The sequence below is a fragment of the Tursiops truncatus genome, chromosome 21, assembly GCF_011762595.2.
Source record: "Tursiops truncatus isolate mTurTru1 chromosome 21, mTurTru1.mat.Y, whole genome shotgun sequence".
NCBI classification, from domain to species: Eukaryota; Metazoa; Chordata; class Mammalia; order Artiodactyla; family Delphinidae; genus Tursiops; species Tursiops truncatus.
Genome location: NC_047054.1, coordinates 312,265 through 331,881, shown reverse-complemented (window position 1 = coordinate 331,881; position 19,617 = coordinate 312,265). Strand labels below are relative to the sequence as shown.

At 38.1% G+C, this 19,617-nt stretch overlaps 1 protein-coding gene across 2 annotated transcripts in view; it reads left to right on the top strand.

Annotated features, from left to right (window-relative positions):
- The window catches only part of TENM3 (teneurin transmembrane protein 3), a 319,503-nt gene that overhangs the window by 166,542 nt on the left and 133,344 nt on the right, over positions 1 to 19,617 (top strand). For both annotated transcript variants that reach the window (XM_073798728.1, XM_073798729.1), the window contains one exon: positions 18,382 to 18,504. In XM_073798728.1, the coding sequence (XP_073654829.1) occupies positions 18,382 to 18,504 (123 nt within the window). The remainder of the gene's footprint in view (positions 1 to 18,381; positions 18,505 to 19,617) is intronic.

Genomic DNA, 19,617 nt, shown 5'->3' with positions numbered 1-19,617 from the left:
AAGGTGAGTCAGTTATACATATACATATATTCACTCTTTTTTAGATGCTATTCCCATATAGGTCATTACAGAGTATTGAGTAGAGTTCCCTGTGCTATACAGTAGGTCCTTAATTAGTTGTCTATTTTATATATAGTAGTGTTTATATGTCAATCTCAATCTGCCAGTTTACCCATGGGGTTTTTGAAGCGCTGAAAATAGGGAAGAAATGAAAGCATAGCAATGAAAAAGGATCACATTTATGTTTTCCAAAGATTGCTCTAGTGGCATCCCTGAATGTGTAATTCGAAGACGTAAAGTCCAGACTCGTGCTTTTCAGACTTGAATTTGCCTAGGAATCATCGGAGGATCTTGTAAACGCGTGTTCTGATTCAGCAGATCCAGCGTGAGAACCGAGAGTCTGTATTTCAAACAGGCTCCCAGGTGATGCTGCCGTGGTCTGTGACCAGCACTCTCAAATGTGATGCTTAATGACGGAAATGTTTCTACACAGTCCAGTTCAGTAGCCACTAGAAACATGTAGCTATGGAGCCCTTGAAATGTGGCTGATGCAACTAAGGAACTGGAGTTTAAATTTTATTATTGTTAATTAATTTGAACTCACAGCTACATGTGACTGATGGCTACCATTTGGACGGTACAAGTATGGACAACCTCTTACAAAACTAGTCTAAATGAGAGATCATGAAGCCATGTTGGGATAGGGAAGTGAGCGGAATTGAGAAACTGTAACTGACTCATAATGGAATAGATGTGCCACGATTTATCATATACCAATTCTTGAAAATCAAATGTTCAGGCCCGTACATGTGGCAGACCTCTTTTCAGCAGAGTCACATGTGATTTTCTTTAGATCACTGAGCTCCCAATTAAAATCATTCTCTGCTGCATTAATGTTTAAGTTGATGTTCCCTTGGACAATGAAAATTCTGATTCCCAAACACAAAGGTTGAGTTCAGTGATACAGACCTTTCCAAAAAATACCTGTCCCACTTTTTCTGGGCCCTAATTTACTCATTCTTCTTCTTTGTTTCTAAAATCAGAAAAGTATAAAGATGGGCAGTAGCCAACAGTTGTTCACCAAAGAATGGGTAGAAAAGAAGTGGTCTGTTGGTTACTACTGCTTCTGCTTCTGCTTCTGCACAGTTACAGAATGAGAGGGTGTCTTGATTATTGCTCTTTACTCACAGAATGCTCTTTTCCCTGTGGGGGAGATACCCTGAAATTTTGATGTTCTACACGTTGAAATATGTCCAGAAATCTTATCATGAAGTGTAAACGTTACTGAAGCGTTATTAAATACAGATCAAAATGTGCTGGAATTACTATGTTAACACCAATTAAAACTGCAACAAAGTCAAGTCAAACTTCAAATAACACCGTTATGGACATGTAACCTCATTAACATGACCATATACTGCTAGCAGAGTCTGAAAATCCACAGAATTTCCCCTTAGAGTAGTACCAAAAGTATTTGCGCATGTAATTTAAATCTAAGGAAAACTAGAGAAAACAAAAACCGTACCAAAATACATTATGCTGGCATATTTTCTCAACTTGGGGCCCTTTGGGCCAGATTTATTCCAACCAGTAATCCCTATGGCAAGGTTTTTGTTTATCACAGCTTATTGAGATATAATTCGCACACCATATAGTTCATCCGTTTAAAGTATACACTTCAATGGCGTTTCATATATTCATACAGCTTTGCAACTATCACCACAATCAATTTTCGAGCACTTCCATCACCCACAAAAAACCCTATATCCCTAAACACACACTTCATATTGCCCTCCAAAACGCCAATAGTTTTTTTTCCCACAGAAATTGAACTTGTAAGGGAGTGGTTTGTGGGCTCATTTCCCAATGACAAGAGATAACTCAGCATTGTTTTTCTCGTGAACTTCTGACATAGGCTGCTAACCAGAGAACTACTCACATTTTCAATACTCCTTTTCAGAAATACATACGTAGTTATTTATTTACTTTGAACAGCTGCTACCAACTGATTCCTAAAATAGATGTTGTCATATGTCTGCTAAAAAGGCTATTTAACAACATAAGCATTCCCTAGATCAAGCAAAACATAACGTGTCGAATCCAGGTTCATGGCAGTGATGATTCCTTAGCAGTTGTCTGTCCTACTTCTTTGTCTGTTTGGATTTTATGAACATTGTTGCCTCGCCATGTACCTTGAAATTGATTATGGTACTAGCTATATATACGCAACTCAGAGTCAGGAGGACAAATAAGCCAGCCCTTTATGCTTCGAGAAAAGTTAACCATTTAAATGTAGATGGCAAAATAAAATGTGTTGTGACGTTCTTGCTCCTTTTTGGACGTGTCTCTATGATAAACGCGCTGCTTTATCAGGTTCTAGAGCACAGCCAGGCAGTGAATTACATACCATTTCTCACTGCAGCTTCTTCCCTTAGCTCCTAGTTGCATTACTTTTAGAAGATGCATTTTGTCTGAGATAGAATGGTAGCATTTTAATACTAATGTGGCGTCACCCAATGTAGAAGAATATATCGTCTGTATTTTAGAGAACTGAAGATTGTAAACTAAAAATTTTTAATCAATATATCAATATTTTATTTTATCCTTGGATACATAAAATTCAGAACATTTTAAAACCTGATTCAATGGTGAATGATGGCTCAGAATAAAACAGTTTACCTCTAGGAGAGGAGGAATATAATAAAAACATACTCCTGCAGTCTTCTGAGTCTGTAAATTCAAAAAGGAAAAGATGTACTACAAAGCCAGTCTAGACAGTTGTGGCTTTTTCTTTATTAAGGACAGCACTTTGTATAGGTGAAAGTGTGCTTTCACATATGTACACCGTTCTAACACCCACAGAGTTTTGGCCATCTTGTCATGTTTGCACTCCATCCTGACTTTCAATATGAACTCTATTAATTTGTAGAAAATATTAGTTTTCTATGTCTAGCGTATCATATAGAAAGCTAGAAAAAATTGAGAGATCACTTAAAAGTCAGTTCATTCTCCAGCCAGCTCTGTATAATCATATCAGTGACTACTGAATTGAACCTAAAGTGGGAAAAATCAATATATTGTACACCCAGGGTTTTTTGACGTTATAAATTTTTTCTTGCTATTTATTAGCACAACTTAAAGATGTTTAGTTTTAAGTTGATCTTAATATTTATTTATTACTCTAGAGAAAAAGGAGCTCACTACCAAAATCAGGAAATTATACAAATGTAGAACGTACGCTCTTCCTCTCCTCCCTAAAAATAATTTATTTACTCTTAGCTTGATATGAGTTCAGCTAAAGTAAATAATACATGGGAAATACTAGAAACAGACTGTATTTTCCATTCAAATATAAAAATCTCCCTGACTTGAAAAACGTCCAAGGGCGGCAACAAGAAGCAGTAGCTTTAAAGTCAGCTGAACTCCAGTTTGTGCCGTACGTAAATATCTTGTCTGTGAAATATGGGGCTGTTTTCTCTGTTGTAGGATATCGTTTTTGCAGAATGTAGCAACGTCTCCTGACTAATGACAAATGGAAAGCAGAAGGCAGTATTTACCATTTCAGTGGTATGTTGCATAAATATTTAATTGGTGTTGCATATGTCATTTGCTTTTACATTAGTGGTACTGAGAGCGGTGTGCTCCGAGAGAAATATCTACATACAGAGGAGCGAGAGGAAAACTAACTGGCATATATGAGGTTAAAAAGAGAGCTTGATAGATTGCTAGGAATCTTAGGAATGAATTCACCATAAAAACTCTACATTCCATTGAATCTATATTCCAACAAAGGTCTCATCCTCAAATAAAACAGATCACAGACAATGCCAACGTGTATAGGCCCTTTTTAGTTTATTGTTCCTACTTCATTTTAGAATGTCTACAGAGCACTCACACCTTGTCCATCTTCCTTTTTTTTCTTTTTTTTGCGGTACGCGGGCCTCTCACTGCTGTGGCCTCTCCCATTGCGGAGCACAGGCTCCGGACGCGCAGCCTCAGCGGCCATGGCTCACGGGCCCAGCCGCTCCGCGGCATGTGGGATCTTCCCGGACCGGGGCACGAACCCGTGTCCCCTGCATCGGCAGGCAGATTCTCAACCACTGTGCCACCAGGGAAGTCCTGTCCATCTTCCTTAAAAATAAGATTCCACAGTTTCTTTAGTGGCCTAATAATATAATACCAGATAAGGAAGTGACCCTTCATCCATCCATCCATCCATCCTTCATTCATTCATTCAGCATTTATTCCTTGAGACACCGTGATGGATACCACAGTGAACAACACAGTCCTTGCCGTCTTAGATTATATCTTAGCGAATGCAAACACTGAGCGCCTAATTATAATCATGATGACTAGTTAAAAAAGAGAAATAAATGTAGAAGACTAGGACAGTGCATAAAACGCAGTACTTACTGAGTCTGAGCATTAGAGAAAGGTTTTCCTGCTAAAACCAGAATAATAAGTAGGATTATGTGTTTTGAAAAATGCTGACATAAGGATCAATTTTAAGTGTTACCACGTAAACTTAAATGTGGCCCCAAAAATCAGTTCTCAGGAATATTAAAACCAATACATTGTGATATAATAAAAAAATCTAGATGTGTCTGAGGGAAAATAAGTTACGATATTCATTGATTTTCTTTGTCGAGTTAGTCTGGCTAGAACCCTCTTGGTAGTTAACATCTAGAAGTGGAAAGAAATGTTACTTTGGATATTTGGAGTAACTAGATTTAAAATTTCCATACGAATTTATAGTCTGTTTTTGTTTGTTTCTCTCCCTTAGGTTTAGATAACATACTTTCATGCTTTAAGATTTTATTTACAAAGTATACCCAGAAAATAGTTTTAAAACTGTTAAAAGAAATGATATCTCTGGCTTCTTTTCCAAACATTCACGAGTACTCTATTAACCTATTTTGAAGGTATTCTTAAACCACGTGTTTCCATATGTCAGAAGTTGTTTGGAGACAGAGATCATGTCTCTCTGCATTTGATAACCAAAGAGGTCGGCCCATCCAATTTCCATTATTGAGTCGGGCCTAGAAGTGGAAAGAACGTTACTTTGAGACCCTTCCATTGGACATTTTAAGCTCACATCATACAGCAGGGGTCCCCACGCCCTGGGCCATGGACTTGTGCCACTGGGGCCTGTTGGTGAGCAAGCGAAGCTTCACCTGACGCTCCCCGTTGCTCCCCGTCGCTCGCGTTACCACCTGAACCATCCCCCCCGCCCCATCCATGGAAAAGTTGTCTTGCACGAAACCCAGCCCTGCTGCCAAAAAGGTTGGGGACTGCTGTCATACAGTGAATCAAAGAACAATTATATTTTTTAGCTAGAGCCAATTCTGTATACTACTAATTTGTTTTGGGAGAAAATCTTCAGTGTTTTTAAAGATAAGAACTTCCAGTCTTTTCCTGAGCTGTTGGATTTCATCACTGGTGACTTATCCAGGTTTCCAAAGAAGCTCTTCCTAACGCTTCTCTCCTGGTGGCTTTCTCCATCCGCGAGGCTGGCGTGGCGTTGGCGGACTCTCTCCTGGGCTTGTCTTTTCTCCCTAAAGCTTTAGCCACAGGCTGATCCTTTCGGTCTGCTCCTCTGCTAGTGAGCTCTTTCTCCCCTTTATTGCTTTCATTTCCCAGGGCTGTAGAAGGGTCCCCAAGGCTCCCTAGAATGTACTGCATGTAAAGCTGGGACATGAGGCCCTTGGCTCTGAGGAAAAAAGACGTTACAAGTGCTTTTGCATCTTGCAGATTTTTATTTGTTTTTCCCAGGCATTGCCTTTCAATTATTTCCAGTATCACAGTCAATTTAATTCCATTAAACGTAGCAAGAATCGAATATCCCTCCTAAACACTGAATTCACAGAGAAGAGTATGACATAATCTTTACCACAATGATCTTATGTGGGAAAAAATGATGTCAAATTTGAATATCACATTACAATATATTTTTAGCATGCTGTTTATAAGTACAGAGCCTCAAGGCAGGAAGATCTGAGTCTCTAATCCCACCTCTGTCACTTACTAGCTATTTGATCTTGAGCAGGGTACTTAACCTCCATAAAACTGGGTTTCCTCATCAGTGTAAACAAGATTAGTAAAAGTAGAGCTCTTCGGAATATTTAATAAAATAATTATTAAAGGACCTGCTGTATAGTACAGGGAACTATTTTCAATATCTTGTAATAACCTATAATGGAAAAGAATCTGAAAAAGAATAGATATATATGTATAACTGAATCACTTTGCTGTATACCTGAAACTAACACAACATTGTAAATTAACTATACGTCAATTTTTTAATGGTTAAAAAAAGAAAAAATAATAATTACTGTGCCTATAAAAATGTAAGTGCTCAGTTGATTTTAGTGATATGATTATTCCTTGTGACAACCTAGTAAACCAAATATTATTATCCACAGTTTTTAGAAAGAAAAGCCTTAGGCCCAGAGATCAGTGACCTGTCTAGCGTTAAAGCCAATCAGTGTTTAAACAGGGACCGTGATCCAGGTCTTTCTATTTTGAGTCCAGAACTTTGTTCCACTATATCATAGGGCATTGTCTCTCATAAGATTTAAGAACTTACAGGTGATGCATGGACAGGAGAATAAATGAGATGGAATGACAAACTGGGATATATATTCCCTTTTGAATTCTTATTCTGTTATATCAGATCATGTCACATGGGAAGATCTCAGAAGATGTTCCCATGTCATGACACCTGTCAACACTTCTTTCACAAATAAAGAACGGTTTTGCTGGCAATAATTTCTATGTAATTTTAATAACATAGTTTACAGTTTACTCTGTTTATTCTTAGTGTTGCCTTCTGTTTATACTGATTTTTCCTTTAAGGTAATACTGTAAAAATTTCATTTTAAAATAAATGTATTTAAAGTTTTAAGTCAGTAATCTCAAGGAAAACTAAATTAGATATATAAATATAAAAATATTTATTTATAAAATAACAATACCATAGAAGGTTCACAATTATACAATAAAGGTGACAAGCACATTAAAATGTGCATAGGGTCACTGCTGAGTGGACCGAAAATGCTGTAGGTCTTTGCCATTGGGTCTTTTAATTTCATTCTGGATCCTTAATCTTTTCATTACCTACATTTGTAGTTTTAACAAGCTAGCTTCATGATGTAGTTTGTGAGCCTATGTGAGTTCCATAGAATTTGTACATAAAACCTAACCATATTATTTCAGTCATTTCAAATCACAAATTTTACCAGCATTTTCTATTTTTAGCATAAAGCTCTTGTTAGATGCGTTTTACTTCTTCAAAGAAATTCCTTATGGTCTCAGAAAAGAATCACATATAGAGAAGCAATACATGTTGAAAGTGGGAAAGTGGGTCGTTTATTTTTTAGGAAAGGAGCCTGAGACCACCACATACAGAAGCCAGTGGACAGCAAGAGCAGTCTCCAGGAGATCACAGGTGACCTCCTCTGTATGTTGCTTTGAAATAAATTTCCACAAATGCTTCATAAATATCCATTACTTATAGTTAAGTTCATAACTGAGGAAAACTGTTCTCCAAGTGAGCCCTGATGAATGGGGAGCACCTGGGACGCTGGCTTCCTGAGGTCTTTTCCAACCCTGCCTGATGAGTTGAGACGGTCCAGGCAGACTGATGGGATGTGTTGAATCTACCGCTACCTATGAGGTACCGGAAGTGGTGGCATGGACTCTGCGTCACTCTGCTGTCACAGGCAACAGAACTTGATAGGGCGACACTGACTAAATCTTTGTTGATGAATATGAATGTGAACAACACACTACTTGAGCTGGTTGTGCCTGGATTCCTGGAGGGTCATTGATTTTGTTAAAAGTTGTTACTTGATAACCAAACGCATGCGTGCTCACGTGTGCGCGCACACACACACACACACACTCACAATTCATATTGTCTCTTTCAAATGTGGCTTCTCAGGGGAGAGTGGACTATTAGGAAAGGGATGTTTTGAAGGGAATGTTTTTCTGGATTTTGCCGTAGTTTAATATACCAACCTTCCTCTAAGAGTCTCCATATACCTAATAGTTGGATCTTTTAATAATGATGATTAAAGTGTCTTAAAATTTAAAAGAGTTGTAATTTTCAGGTCTATTCCACTTTTTCCAAAAGGTCAAAACAAGTCAAGGAAAAATTGTATGCTTAAGTAGGTCACTAACATCCATATACGTTTGTTGCATAAAAGTAGGATATAGCTGTTAAATAACCTTTTTGGAAGAAAGGAATGCAGATGAAAATTGAGTCAGTACGACAAGCCTTTGAACAATGAGCAGGTCCATGGGGTTTCAATCCAGTGGTGAAGCTGCTAATAACTGTCACTAGTGAATCCTCTGTTACAAGCATTTCGTGATAACAACAAACTCAGTATTTTGGCAAGCAGGGAGTAGTCTATAAATCATGTAAATGATTTCGTTCTGTATCTTGAATGTTCTTGGAATAGGTCCTCTTGCCATATTCTTTAACGTTGACGGCTGTTACCTCAAAGATTCTCTAGCTTATTGATGATGACTGGCCCCTTTGGGCAGTTAATCACGATGGTGAACACTTTACTCTTTCCGTTCGTTTAGGAAAGAATGCTTCTTTCATTCAGAGAACAGAACCTGAAAACAAGAGGAAACTAATGAAACACCAGGAAAACAATCTGTTTTATAAATCCCGACTTAACTCCCTTGGTGACAGAAACAATGGCTTGATTTTCATAAGCCTCTGTCAGCTTCAGCGCTGGCTGTCAGGGCAGCTGCAATTGCTGTTTACTAAGCAGCATCTTTAAACGTATTGCACTGAATCTACATAGTAAAGAAAGAAAAAAGGCAATGAAATTTAAAAGTAGAATTTTTTAATGTTATCATTTTCAAAAGAGCAGGAGTCTAATATTCTGGCAGAAACACACCTGCAGAGCTGAATCACTGTCCAGGCTCATCAAGACATTTTGAGAGCCCTGATTCTACTTTCCCATGAATGACAGTGCCAGGAAAGGATAGAAAGGAAAAGGGCACAGTATAGAAATAGAAACTATCAGCAGGCATTCCTTACTTCCCTTTCCCCAAAACCCTGTTACTTCATAAAGCCTGGGATTTGCAGTATGTCATCTTATAATGCTCAGAGAACCTTGCTACGTCAAGTGTTAGTTCCTTTGAATATCAAAATATCCTATAGGTGGAATAATTCCTTGTTTTAATGATAATTTGAGCACGTATTAATATGAAAGCGTTCAAAAGAAGTATTGACTTTAAAATAACCGTATTTGGGTCAACAAGGTATAGACTGTTGAAATAATGTTAGCCTTAAAACTTAATAACAGGGCTTCCCTGGTGGCGCAGTGGTTGAGAGTCCGTCTGCCGATGCAGGGGACACGGGTTCGTGCCCCGGACCGGGAAGATCCCACATGCCGCGAAGCGGCTGGGCCCGTGAGCCATGGCCGCTGAGCCTGCGCGTCCGGAGCCTGTGCTCGGCAACGGGAGAGGCCGCGGCAGTGAGAGGCCTGCGTACCGCAAAAAAAAAAAAAAAAAAGTTAATAACAAATAATAAGGGGTTCGAATGCCAAAATATTGCCTAACACATTCCATCAACATGTATATGAACACAGCAGGAAATCCAAAACAAAAGCTAATTTATGGAAAACTATGTATTCCTAATGACAATTTAGACCAGTAGGGATCCAAGTTACAAACTGCAATCTTTACATGAGACGCTTTCATTTTACATTGAAAACTTGGCTGCACTGTGGAAGCATGTATCAAATCAAATCATTGCCCTATATTTAAGAGTGTCCTTCTTATTTTTTCTGTAAAATCTAATCATTGTACATGTGCGTCATGTATATTTATGTATTCATGAAATTGAAACATAAAGTGAAGGAATTTTGCTTTCAAAACCCAAGATACCCAAGGAATCGTATGCATAAACTGATAGTTTGAGCCCATGCAATTTTACTTTATTTTAAAGTGAAAACAAAGGCGCAACGGCATTGGTATTCTAATATATTGATATCTTATTGATGCCAGATGGTTTTTTTCCTATGCTCAATGATTTAGCCTAAATATTTATTTAAATTTTAAAATATTATATTGACATATCATACAATATAAATCTGGAAGAAACCTTTAAGATCGAGTGCAGGCTCTTCAGATTTTTATATAAATAAGCTATCTAAGCCTCAGAGAAGCCCAGGGACTTGCCAGGTTTCCACTAGTTAGAGCCGGAATTGAGACTTGGACCCAGGTCTCTTAATATAAGCTAAAGGCTCCACAAGATGCCACAGACAATCTATGTTGAAAACTGTGTTCTTAAATAAAAAAGATCAGATTCTGATTTTCTTTTCCTGCAGCTTCTGATAACAAGTTCTTAATGATTCTTTCTCAGAAAGAGAACTTTGCGGGGGGAAACGTACCATGGTGGTTGTGAGGTGAATTATAAGACAGGAAAGCTTTAGACCTTAGCTTGCTGAGATGAACTTTAAAGGTTTTGGAGGCTAACCCCAAGTGCACTGAAAACACTTTCAGGATATTTTTTAGCTTAGTTTTTCTTACCAGAATCTGGTTCTCATGTTATCTCACATTTTTTGTCTTTGTGATAATGTTTGCTTGATCTTGTAATATTTTGTAGATGACAAATGTCAGATACTACAGCTGATTTAAAAGGGTTCTGACTGGGGATCATCGTGGAAGTCCATGTTCTCCTGCCTTGAGAAAAGGGAGGAATTGCACTAGGTGCCTTCTAAGACTGCTTCTGACTGTCACCAGTCTCAGATTCTCTGTTGTCACCCCTATTTCTCAGGAACCAAGCTACAGAGAGCCAGCCCTCTAAGAGCAACTCTAAGCAAAATATTGAAAAAGCTGAGTTACATATTAAATTTTCCCCATAACTGTCTTCTCCCATTTTTCCACAGCTAACAGCCTGTACTTTTATTCCCTTCCCCCACAAACTCATCTTTTTCCCATCAAAGTACCTATGTTAACCCCCAGCTGCAGCGATCCTTTTCTGCTTCTCCTACAACCCCCCATTCCTCACACAGCAGAAGGTAAAAAATTTATTCACATATAAGGTGTTATGTTTAAGGTACAATAATATAAAGTGTTACGGCGGTGTAGAGTGGATAGTAATTCCAGGAAGACTTCATAAAGAGGTGTCACGTGAGCTAGACACTAAGGCGTTAGTGAGATCTCGTGGGGCAGAGTTTGAGGGAGGTACCTGAGAAACCAGGAATTATGAGGAACAAAGGCATGGAAGCAAGAAAATTAAGGGCATGATCTAAATGGTAGACCAGCAAATCTGGCGAGCTCATGGGGTCTGTGATATCTTCACACTGTTGTGCAACAGATCTCCAGAACTTTTTCCATCTTGCAAAACTGAAACTCATTAAACAATAACTCCCCATTCCCCCCATCTGCAGCCCCTAGTAACCGCCCTTCTACTGGCTGCCCCTTGGAGTCTGACTATTTTAGATGTGGCCCATGTAAATGGAATCAAACAGTATTTGTCTTTCTGTGGCTGGCTTATTTCATTTAACGTAATGTCCTCAAGGATCATCCATGTTATGGCATGTGGCAAGATTTCCTTCCTTTTTAAGACTGAATAATATTTCATTGTATATTTATGTATATACACGACATTTTCTCTATCCATCTTTCCGTCATTGGACGTGTGGGTCACTCCTGCCTCTTGACTGCTGTGAATAGTGCTGCTGTGAACATGGATGTGCGAATATCCCTTTGACACGCCTACTTTCAGGGATTCTGGATCATATGGTACTTCTAGTTTTGATTTTTTGCGGAACTACGAAACTGTTTTCCATAGTAGTTGCACCATTTTACAATCTCACCGGCAGTGCACAGGGGTTCTGATTTCTTCACATCTTCACCCAGCCAAGTTATAATGTTTTTAAACTACCAGTCCATCCGGGAGGGCCGTGGGCTGATAGTCATTAACCCAATATGTGAATTTGTTTAATCGTATTGCTTTCCTTCTGACACCTGAGATTTACACTAGTTTATTCTAGTTATCAGGGGTGAGGGAGGGGCTGTAACAGGCTGTCATACTTGCCTCCCCTGCAGCCTCATAGGAAGGAATGCCTAGACGCCTTATAGAGAAGAGCACCTACAGAGAGGTTTAGGGAAGGTAAAAACATACCTTCTTCAGCCAAGCTGTGTATCAGATGGCTACTTTAAATAAAGTATTTAAGTATAATATGTAGTTAGAAAAGTGTACAGAACGTAAGTGAGCACACCAGTGGAACTGCCTCCCAGACAGAGAAATGGAACGTTACCAGCTCTCCAGAAGACGCCCCAGGCTCTCCCAGTCACCACCTACCCCCTTCCCCCTAGAGAGAGTCACTCTGGGGGCTTTTACCTACTTTGGAAGTTTATACACATGGACTTAGTCAGTATTCGTGGTTTTTGTGAATGTGTTCTCTTGCTCCATATTGTATTTGTGAGATTTTTCCATATCATTGCATCTGGGATGGGTTCATTCATTTACATTGCTGTGTGGAATTCCATTGTATGATTATTACTCTAATTTGTTTATCCATCTTACGGCCAGAAGACATCTGAGTTGCTTCCCGTTTGGGGCTATTACAAATATTTCTGTGAACATTCTTGTTCATGCTTTTGGTGCCACGTGTATACATATTTTTTTTTTTTAACTTGGAATGTGAATTACAGTTTATTAAAATTAGTGATATTGTTGGATTCAAATTTCTCATCATACTCTTTGATTTCCATTTGTCCTATTTGTTCTTTTTTAAAATTTTTTATTTTATTGGAGTATAGTTGCTCTACAGTGTTGTGATAGTTTCTGCTGTACAGCAAAGTGAATCAGCCACATGTGTACATACATCCTCTCCTGCTTGGATTTCCTTCCCACTTAGGTCACCACAGAGCAGTGAGTAGAGTTCCCTGTGCTATACAGTAGGTTCTCATTAGTTATCTATTTTATACATAGTAGTGTGTATATGTCCATCCCAATCTCCCAGTTCATCCCACCCACCCCCTTGCCCCCTTGGTGTCCATACGTTTGTTCTCTACATCTGTGTCTCTATTTCTGCTTTGCAAATAAGTTCTTCTGTACCATTTTTCTAGATTCCACATATATGCAGTAATATACAATACTTGTTTTTCTCTTTCTGACTTACTTCATTCTATATGACAGTCTCTAGGTCCATCCACGTCCCTACAAATGACCCAATTTCGTTCCTTTTTATGGCTGAGTAATATTCCATTGTATATATTTACCACATCTTCTTTATCCATTCCTCTGTCGATGGACACTTAGGTTGCTTCCATGTCCTGGCTATTGTAAATAGTGCTGCAATGAACATTGGGGTGCATGTGTCTTTTTGAGTTATGTTTTTCTCTGGGTATATACCCAGTAGTGGGATTGCTGAGTCATATGGTAGTTCTATTTTTAGTTTTTTAAGGAACTTCCCTACTGTTCTTTATAGTGGCTGTATCAATTTACATTCCCACCAACAGTGCAAGAGGGTTCCCTTTTCTCCACGCCCTCTCCAGCATTTATTGTTTGTAGATTTTTTGATGATGGCCATTCTGACCAGTGTGAGGTGACACCTCATCGTAGTTTTGTATACATATCTCTATTGGATATACAGGCAGACTTTTGTAGACACACTGGGGAGTTAACCACCATTCATAAGATTTTTTAATATGGAGAAAATGTGTTCCAATTCCCAACAAGCAACTTACAAATGATCTTGCAAAAATACAACCATTTATAGTTGGTAAACATCTTGTATTTAGAAGCCAGTTTTATCACGTGGACAACTTTTGATCATGTTTGCTACTGTCAAAAGAGAGATAAATTAACAATTTGTGTTAAATTTTTAAAAATTTCTTTGATGTGAATGCTCAGTTTTGATTCAGGTTAAGTAGGAAAACAGCACAGTGCAGAAAAAGGAATCCTGAAACAGGGTCAGGAGATCTCGTGTCCTGAGTCCTCTTTATGCACTAACTTTAAAAGACACTGAGCGTGTCACTGATCCCCTCTCTGCCTGTGTTTCATCCTCGTACAACAAGGATAATGACCCTGTCACATGCTACATTATTAGAAGATGATAGATATCAAGGTATTTGAAAATGTGAAAAACACATGGAATGCTTAAATCTACATGAGTACTAATTTCTGTAACTTTAAAATACACACCTATACAGCTTACTTTAAGACTCTTGGAGTTAACCAGAGTAGCCTGTTATTAATTGAATCATCATCATCATATTACTGTAGAAGTTTTCTTTTGAGACAATATGCTATGTGGAAAAGTGTTGTATAGAAGGATGGTGATTGGAATACACAAGTGTTACTGATTAATATCTTTCCCGCCCTCAACTCCAGGTACTGTCTCTCTCTGCCTTTGGTTTCCTAGATGTGGTAGAGAAGCATATCTCTAGCCTTTGACCCGCACAGAAGTTACATTCGACTCCTTCCTGTGTGGATTTTCACACTCCACTGCTCTCTGGTAGGATAGAGAGGTGTATCGTGCTATGTATTCCCTTTATTACCGGAAGGTCTGGGTTTAAGGTCACGGTCCACTGCTTACTTGCTTGGAACCCTAAACTCTCAAAAAGTCTCAGTTTTTGCAGATTTAAAATGAAAAAAAAAAGTAACTATTCAGCGAAGTCTTTGTGAAGCTTAAATGAGATACCGGGTGAAACAGAAGCACAGCACTTGACACGTAGGTTGTGTTCAATGGATATTTTATTTTTTAAAAATACTGCATCCCAGTGGTCTAACACAGAGGACCCTGTCTGTGGCTGAGAGAATGCCTGGTGTGGCTGCCAGCCTGAACCTTCTCACCTAAGCCATCGCCCAGAGGGGTCCAGGGCTCAGCAGAGCACAGAGCTCCCCGCCTCTCCTTGGCACTCTTGCCACACCCTCCATCAGGTCCTGCGCAAACCAAGGATCCATTGTACCGTCATGAAGAGTGGCAGCAATGCCTTCTCATGGGTTCAAATCTGCTTTCCAGCCTGGGCATTAAAGAATTGGGATCATCCTTCTTTATTTACAGATGTTATTTTACTTCTCTAATTCTCCCTTTATTTGTCTGCCAAGAGAGCTCATGTAGTTTTACTATAGCAGCTTTCAGGAATTTCTGTAGCACTCTGACTTTGAGTTTGCTGCCTCTCTATCTCTCTCTCTCTGTCTCTCTCTGTGTTTGTCCCTGTCTCTCTCTGTCTGTCTCTCATTAACTTTGGAGTCAGTCTCACCCTGTATTTACATAAAAATCTTAAGTTACACATAACAAGTGTCAAGAGCTTCACTCAACACCAAACACCAACGCTTTCAAAGTACATATTTCAAAACAGTGTTTAACAAGATATAATATTATTTGGTATGGCTCTCATTATGTTATACGACATCCTAAGTAGAACCAAAATCCCATTTTATTGAGATTTTCTGTAATAAAAAATACATGATAAAGCTGTTGCCCATCTGACAGAAAGTAAAATAGCTCCAGACGCAGCCATAACACTACTTCCTAACGTTTGACGCCTGCGCCTGACCCCATGGACCGTCTCTCCTCTTCACAGTCTATTAAAACCAATAATATGAGCAAATCTATCATCCAGGAAGACTATCTGTGCTACATAAAAGCTCACAATGATGATACGTTATTTTGTGTAGAAACTTTGACCCTTTTGGAATATTTATCATTGCTATGCGAGAGTGTGCCCATCAAAACTTTTACTGGATGCGGACCTCGCACCCATTATTTTACTCAAAAATTGCCGAATTATCTGAAACCTTGAAAACTGTGTGAAGCGATAAATTTTTAGAAAGCTTCTGACATTTTGCCACTCAAACACTACATAATTTAATGCAAAATGACATAAGTTATACCTCTTTACAAGTTGACAGTTTGTATGTTGGAGAATTCTATAACCTATATCTTAATCCTTGAAAAAAATCAGTCTTTAAAGGGAATTGCTGGAAAACTGTAATTTAAGCAGGGAGTCATGAGTATATACGTTTGCTACAGATTGTACAGAGTGGATACAGCTATGTTCCTATCTATGTTTAGTATGTTTCTTACTATAGGATGATTTTATATCAGGTATTGTTAACAGAAGAATGTGACACTGGTAATAGAATGTCACCAAGCTGTTGACTCTTTTAAAAAAGTCGATCAATTATATATAATGCTAGTGGACTTTTCACAAAACTACTTTTCATAGAGCATAACACTGACTAGTCATTAATTCATTATTAATAATATAACATTCCATTTTTAGGCATTTATGTATTTGTTTTATATTTAAATATTTTATATTTATTAATTTTTCCTTAAATTACTATACTTTTATCCACAACAGTATTGTGTGACATTTTAAAACCTTAGAAAATACAGTCTGTTTCTTTGACAGATACTTAGCGAGATCTGCTCAATAGCAGATACTGTATAAGGCAAATGAGATACACAATATTGGGAGAGATGCTTCACCCAGTCAGGGAGTGCCTTCCCAAGAAGTTGATACCAACCATCTGAGGGAAGAAGAGGTATTTTGCAGTGGGTGGAGAGCATTGCAGACAGAGGGGACTGTTTATTGAGAGGGTCTATGGTCTGGTCAGGTGACTGCAAATGGTTCAGTAACCTGGAGTAGAGAACAAATAAATAAAAGACCTATACACTACGGACTGTCCTGCTAGGTGCCTTAACGTATACTGTCCAGAAAGTTTACATCAGTTAAATAAGATAGGTTTATCCGGTCTCGTTTTGTAAGTAAGCCTAATGTTTAACAATATTACATCATTTGGGACTTCCCTGGTGGTGCAGTGGTTAAGAATCCGCCTGCCAGTGCAGGGGAGATGGGTTCGATCTCTGGTCCGGGAAGATCCCACATGCTGCGGAGCAACTAAGCCCGTGCGCCACAACTACTGGGCCCATGTGCTGCAACTACTGAAGCCCGCTCACCTAGAGCCCGTGCTCCGCAACAAGAGAAGCCACCGCAATGAGAAGCCCGCACACGGCAATGAAGAGTAGCCCCCAGTCACCACAAGTAGAGAAAACCCGCGCGCAGCAACAAAGACCCAACGCAGCCAAGGGAAAAAAAAAAGTGGTCAAAGAAGACAAAAGCCAATCCAGAATTCTACACTAGTGAAAACGTCTGTGAAGAATGAAAGTGAAATAAAGCTATTTTCAGATAAAAGAAAAAACTAAAAAAAAAAAAAAAAAAACTATTAAAAAAAATTACATCATTTGTCTAAGGTTAAATCCTAGATTGAGGTTGAACCCAAATCTAACTACATCTAAAGCCTGTCCTCTTTACACTGTACTAATTTTGTTTTGTTACTATATATTGGATATTTAATAAGGGCTTTTTACAGTGATTGTTATCATACTGTCTCTAACAATACTTTTTAAACATGTCTTTCTCCACCTCTCTGGTAAATTCCAACATGTATAATGAATATATACTGTCAAATAATGTTGAAAAATTCTCCTGCATGACATAGTAATATGACAGTGGGTTTCCCCATGGACACTTAGCCTTCCTTAGGGACTAATTCCTAAACTACATGCTATAGAGCACAAATGAATGTTAAGTGTTAATGGTTAATACGACAGTGATTATTATTCTAAATATTTTTAATAAATAATATATAAAATGATAGATTATGTTACATTTCTCTTTATAATTATATTATCTAGTTACGTATTTTCTAAGTATTTTACATCAAGAAAATTAGTAAACACATTTACAAAATTTGTATCAGTTTATAAGATTATCAAACCCACGTCAGAAACTCTATATGAAATTACCTGATACCTATGCACGTTGCTTGATCTGTGCTCTTGCTGAACTGTAAGTCATAAATTCGAAGATTATTTATCTTAAATTTAGAACATTCAAATATTACTATATTTTGTGCATCTGAATCCATTCTGAACGTTTCATGCACCAAATTCGTCTGTGGGGCCAGTTGTTACCTTAATCCAAGAGAATAGCATCATATCTCTTGAGAGCCTATAGATATTGCAGCAAAGTGTTGTACATGTGCAAGTGGCCTGTGGTCATGTAAGTTTGGCAAGTACTGCTTGAGAGCATACCACCGCTTACTTAAATGACGGTGCAGAGTAGAACTGGAACAAAGCAGAACAAGCAATGATTCGCTCCTAAGAATTTCCCGGTACCCGTTAACTGAGTAATATCAACTCTTTGTCAAAGTGCTGCCGTGTTGCACTGAGGAACTGTTTGTTTCTAATTTCTATTATGCAATCGTCTTTGGTATTCCAGAACATGGAAATCATAACTTTACATGTGACTCTTGTTATAAACATATATACCATTTGATATTGTAGCTAGAAGCAGCAGACCTTTAAACAACTTGTATTTTTTTACCCCCAGCAATGCATCTCTTTGGCCTCAACTGGCAGTTGCAGCAGACTGAAAATGACACATTTGAGAATGGAAAAGTGAATTCCGATACCATGCCAACGAACACTGTATCGTTACCTTCTGGTGACAATGGTAAGAGAAAGAATTATGTGTCCTGTGTTTTTCTTTTAACATCTCTTTTCACATTTCATCTCTTTTAACATTATAAATAAAATAAATTTATTTTTACCCATGTAACATTCATCTTTATATGGGAGAAGGAAAAGGTTTCGGAATTACAAATATTATCTTTTAATGAGTGACTTTTATTCATTTACCTGAAGGATTGGAAATTCACATTTTTATTATAGGAATAATACAGTGCTCTGCCTTCTGAGTCGATGGCTAGGCTTTTCTGCCTCTCCTTCCTGCGAGTGTGCATTTTGTTTTATTTCTAGTCTGTAAATAGATTATAATTCAGTGTATCACCTCATATTACCTCGGGTATATTGAGCTTTCTTTGTTCAGCTAGTATGTGGAGTTGGAATACTATCTTCATTTTGTTTTAAAAGCTTTTACATACAAAACACATGAAAGGATTCTCATTTATTGACCTTCCCTCTGTTTGCCCTTTCTTTAAACCTTCAAAAGTTTACACTTTGAACTAACAGACTTTCAAATCAACTGGCTCTGAGTTTAAAAATGGAATTTAAGCGGTTAGAGAATGCTGTATTTCATTTTTTCAGAAAAATATGTACATCTGTAAGCATACTTATATCTATTATTTTTATATATGTGTGTGTGCTTGTATGTATGTCTTGGCACTTGGCATCCTCTGACTTTTTGCAAAATGTCCTAATACTTTATGTCTCAAAGCAAGCAGATCAAGACACCTTTTCTGTCACGTGAGAAATACATCCTTTGCCTTTAAGCATTGCCCTGGCTCTTCTTCCTCTTCGTTTCTTCTTATCTGGTACTTTTGTTCTGCTTTGGCATCTCTTATGTTCACCCTCACGTGGCTAGTTTCTTTGCGAGACTAGAAAGAAGCTATAATATATTTATTTGTATTTATATATATGCTGCTATGTTACATGTACCCATTGGCTGTGACTAATGCTTTTACCATTTTTTTTTTTGTTCTTTCCCAGCTTCTGTTTTATTTTAACAATAACACTTTATGACACTCCTCTTCCTTCTTGGGGAGGCTGAGAGGTTTTATAAGACATTAGATTTTCATAGTAATGATAAATACCGCTACCCCACCCC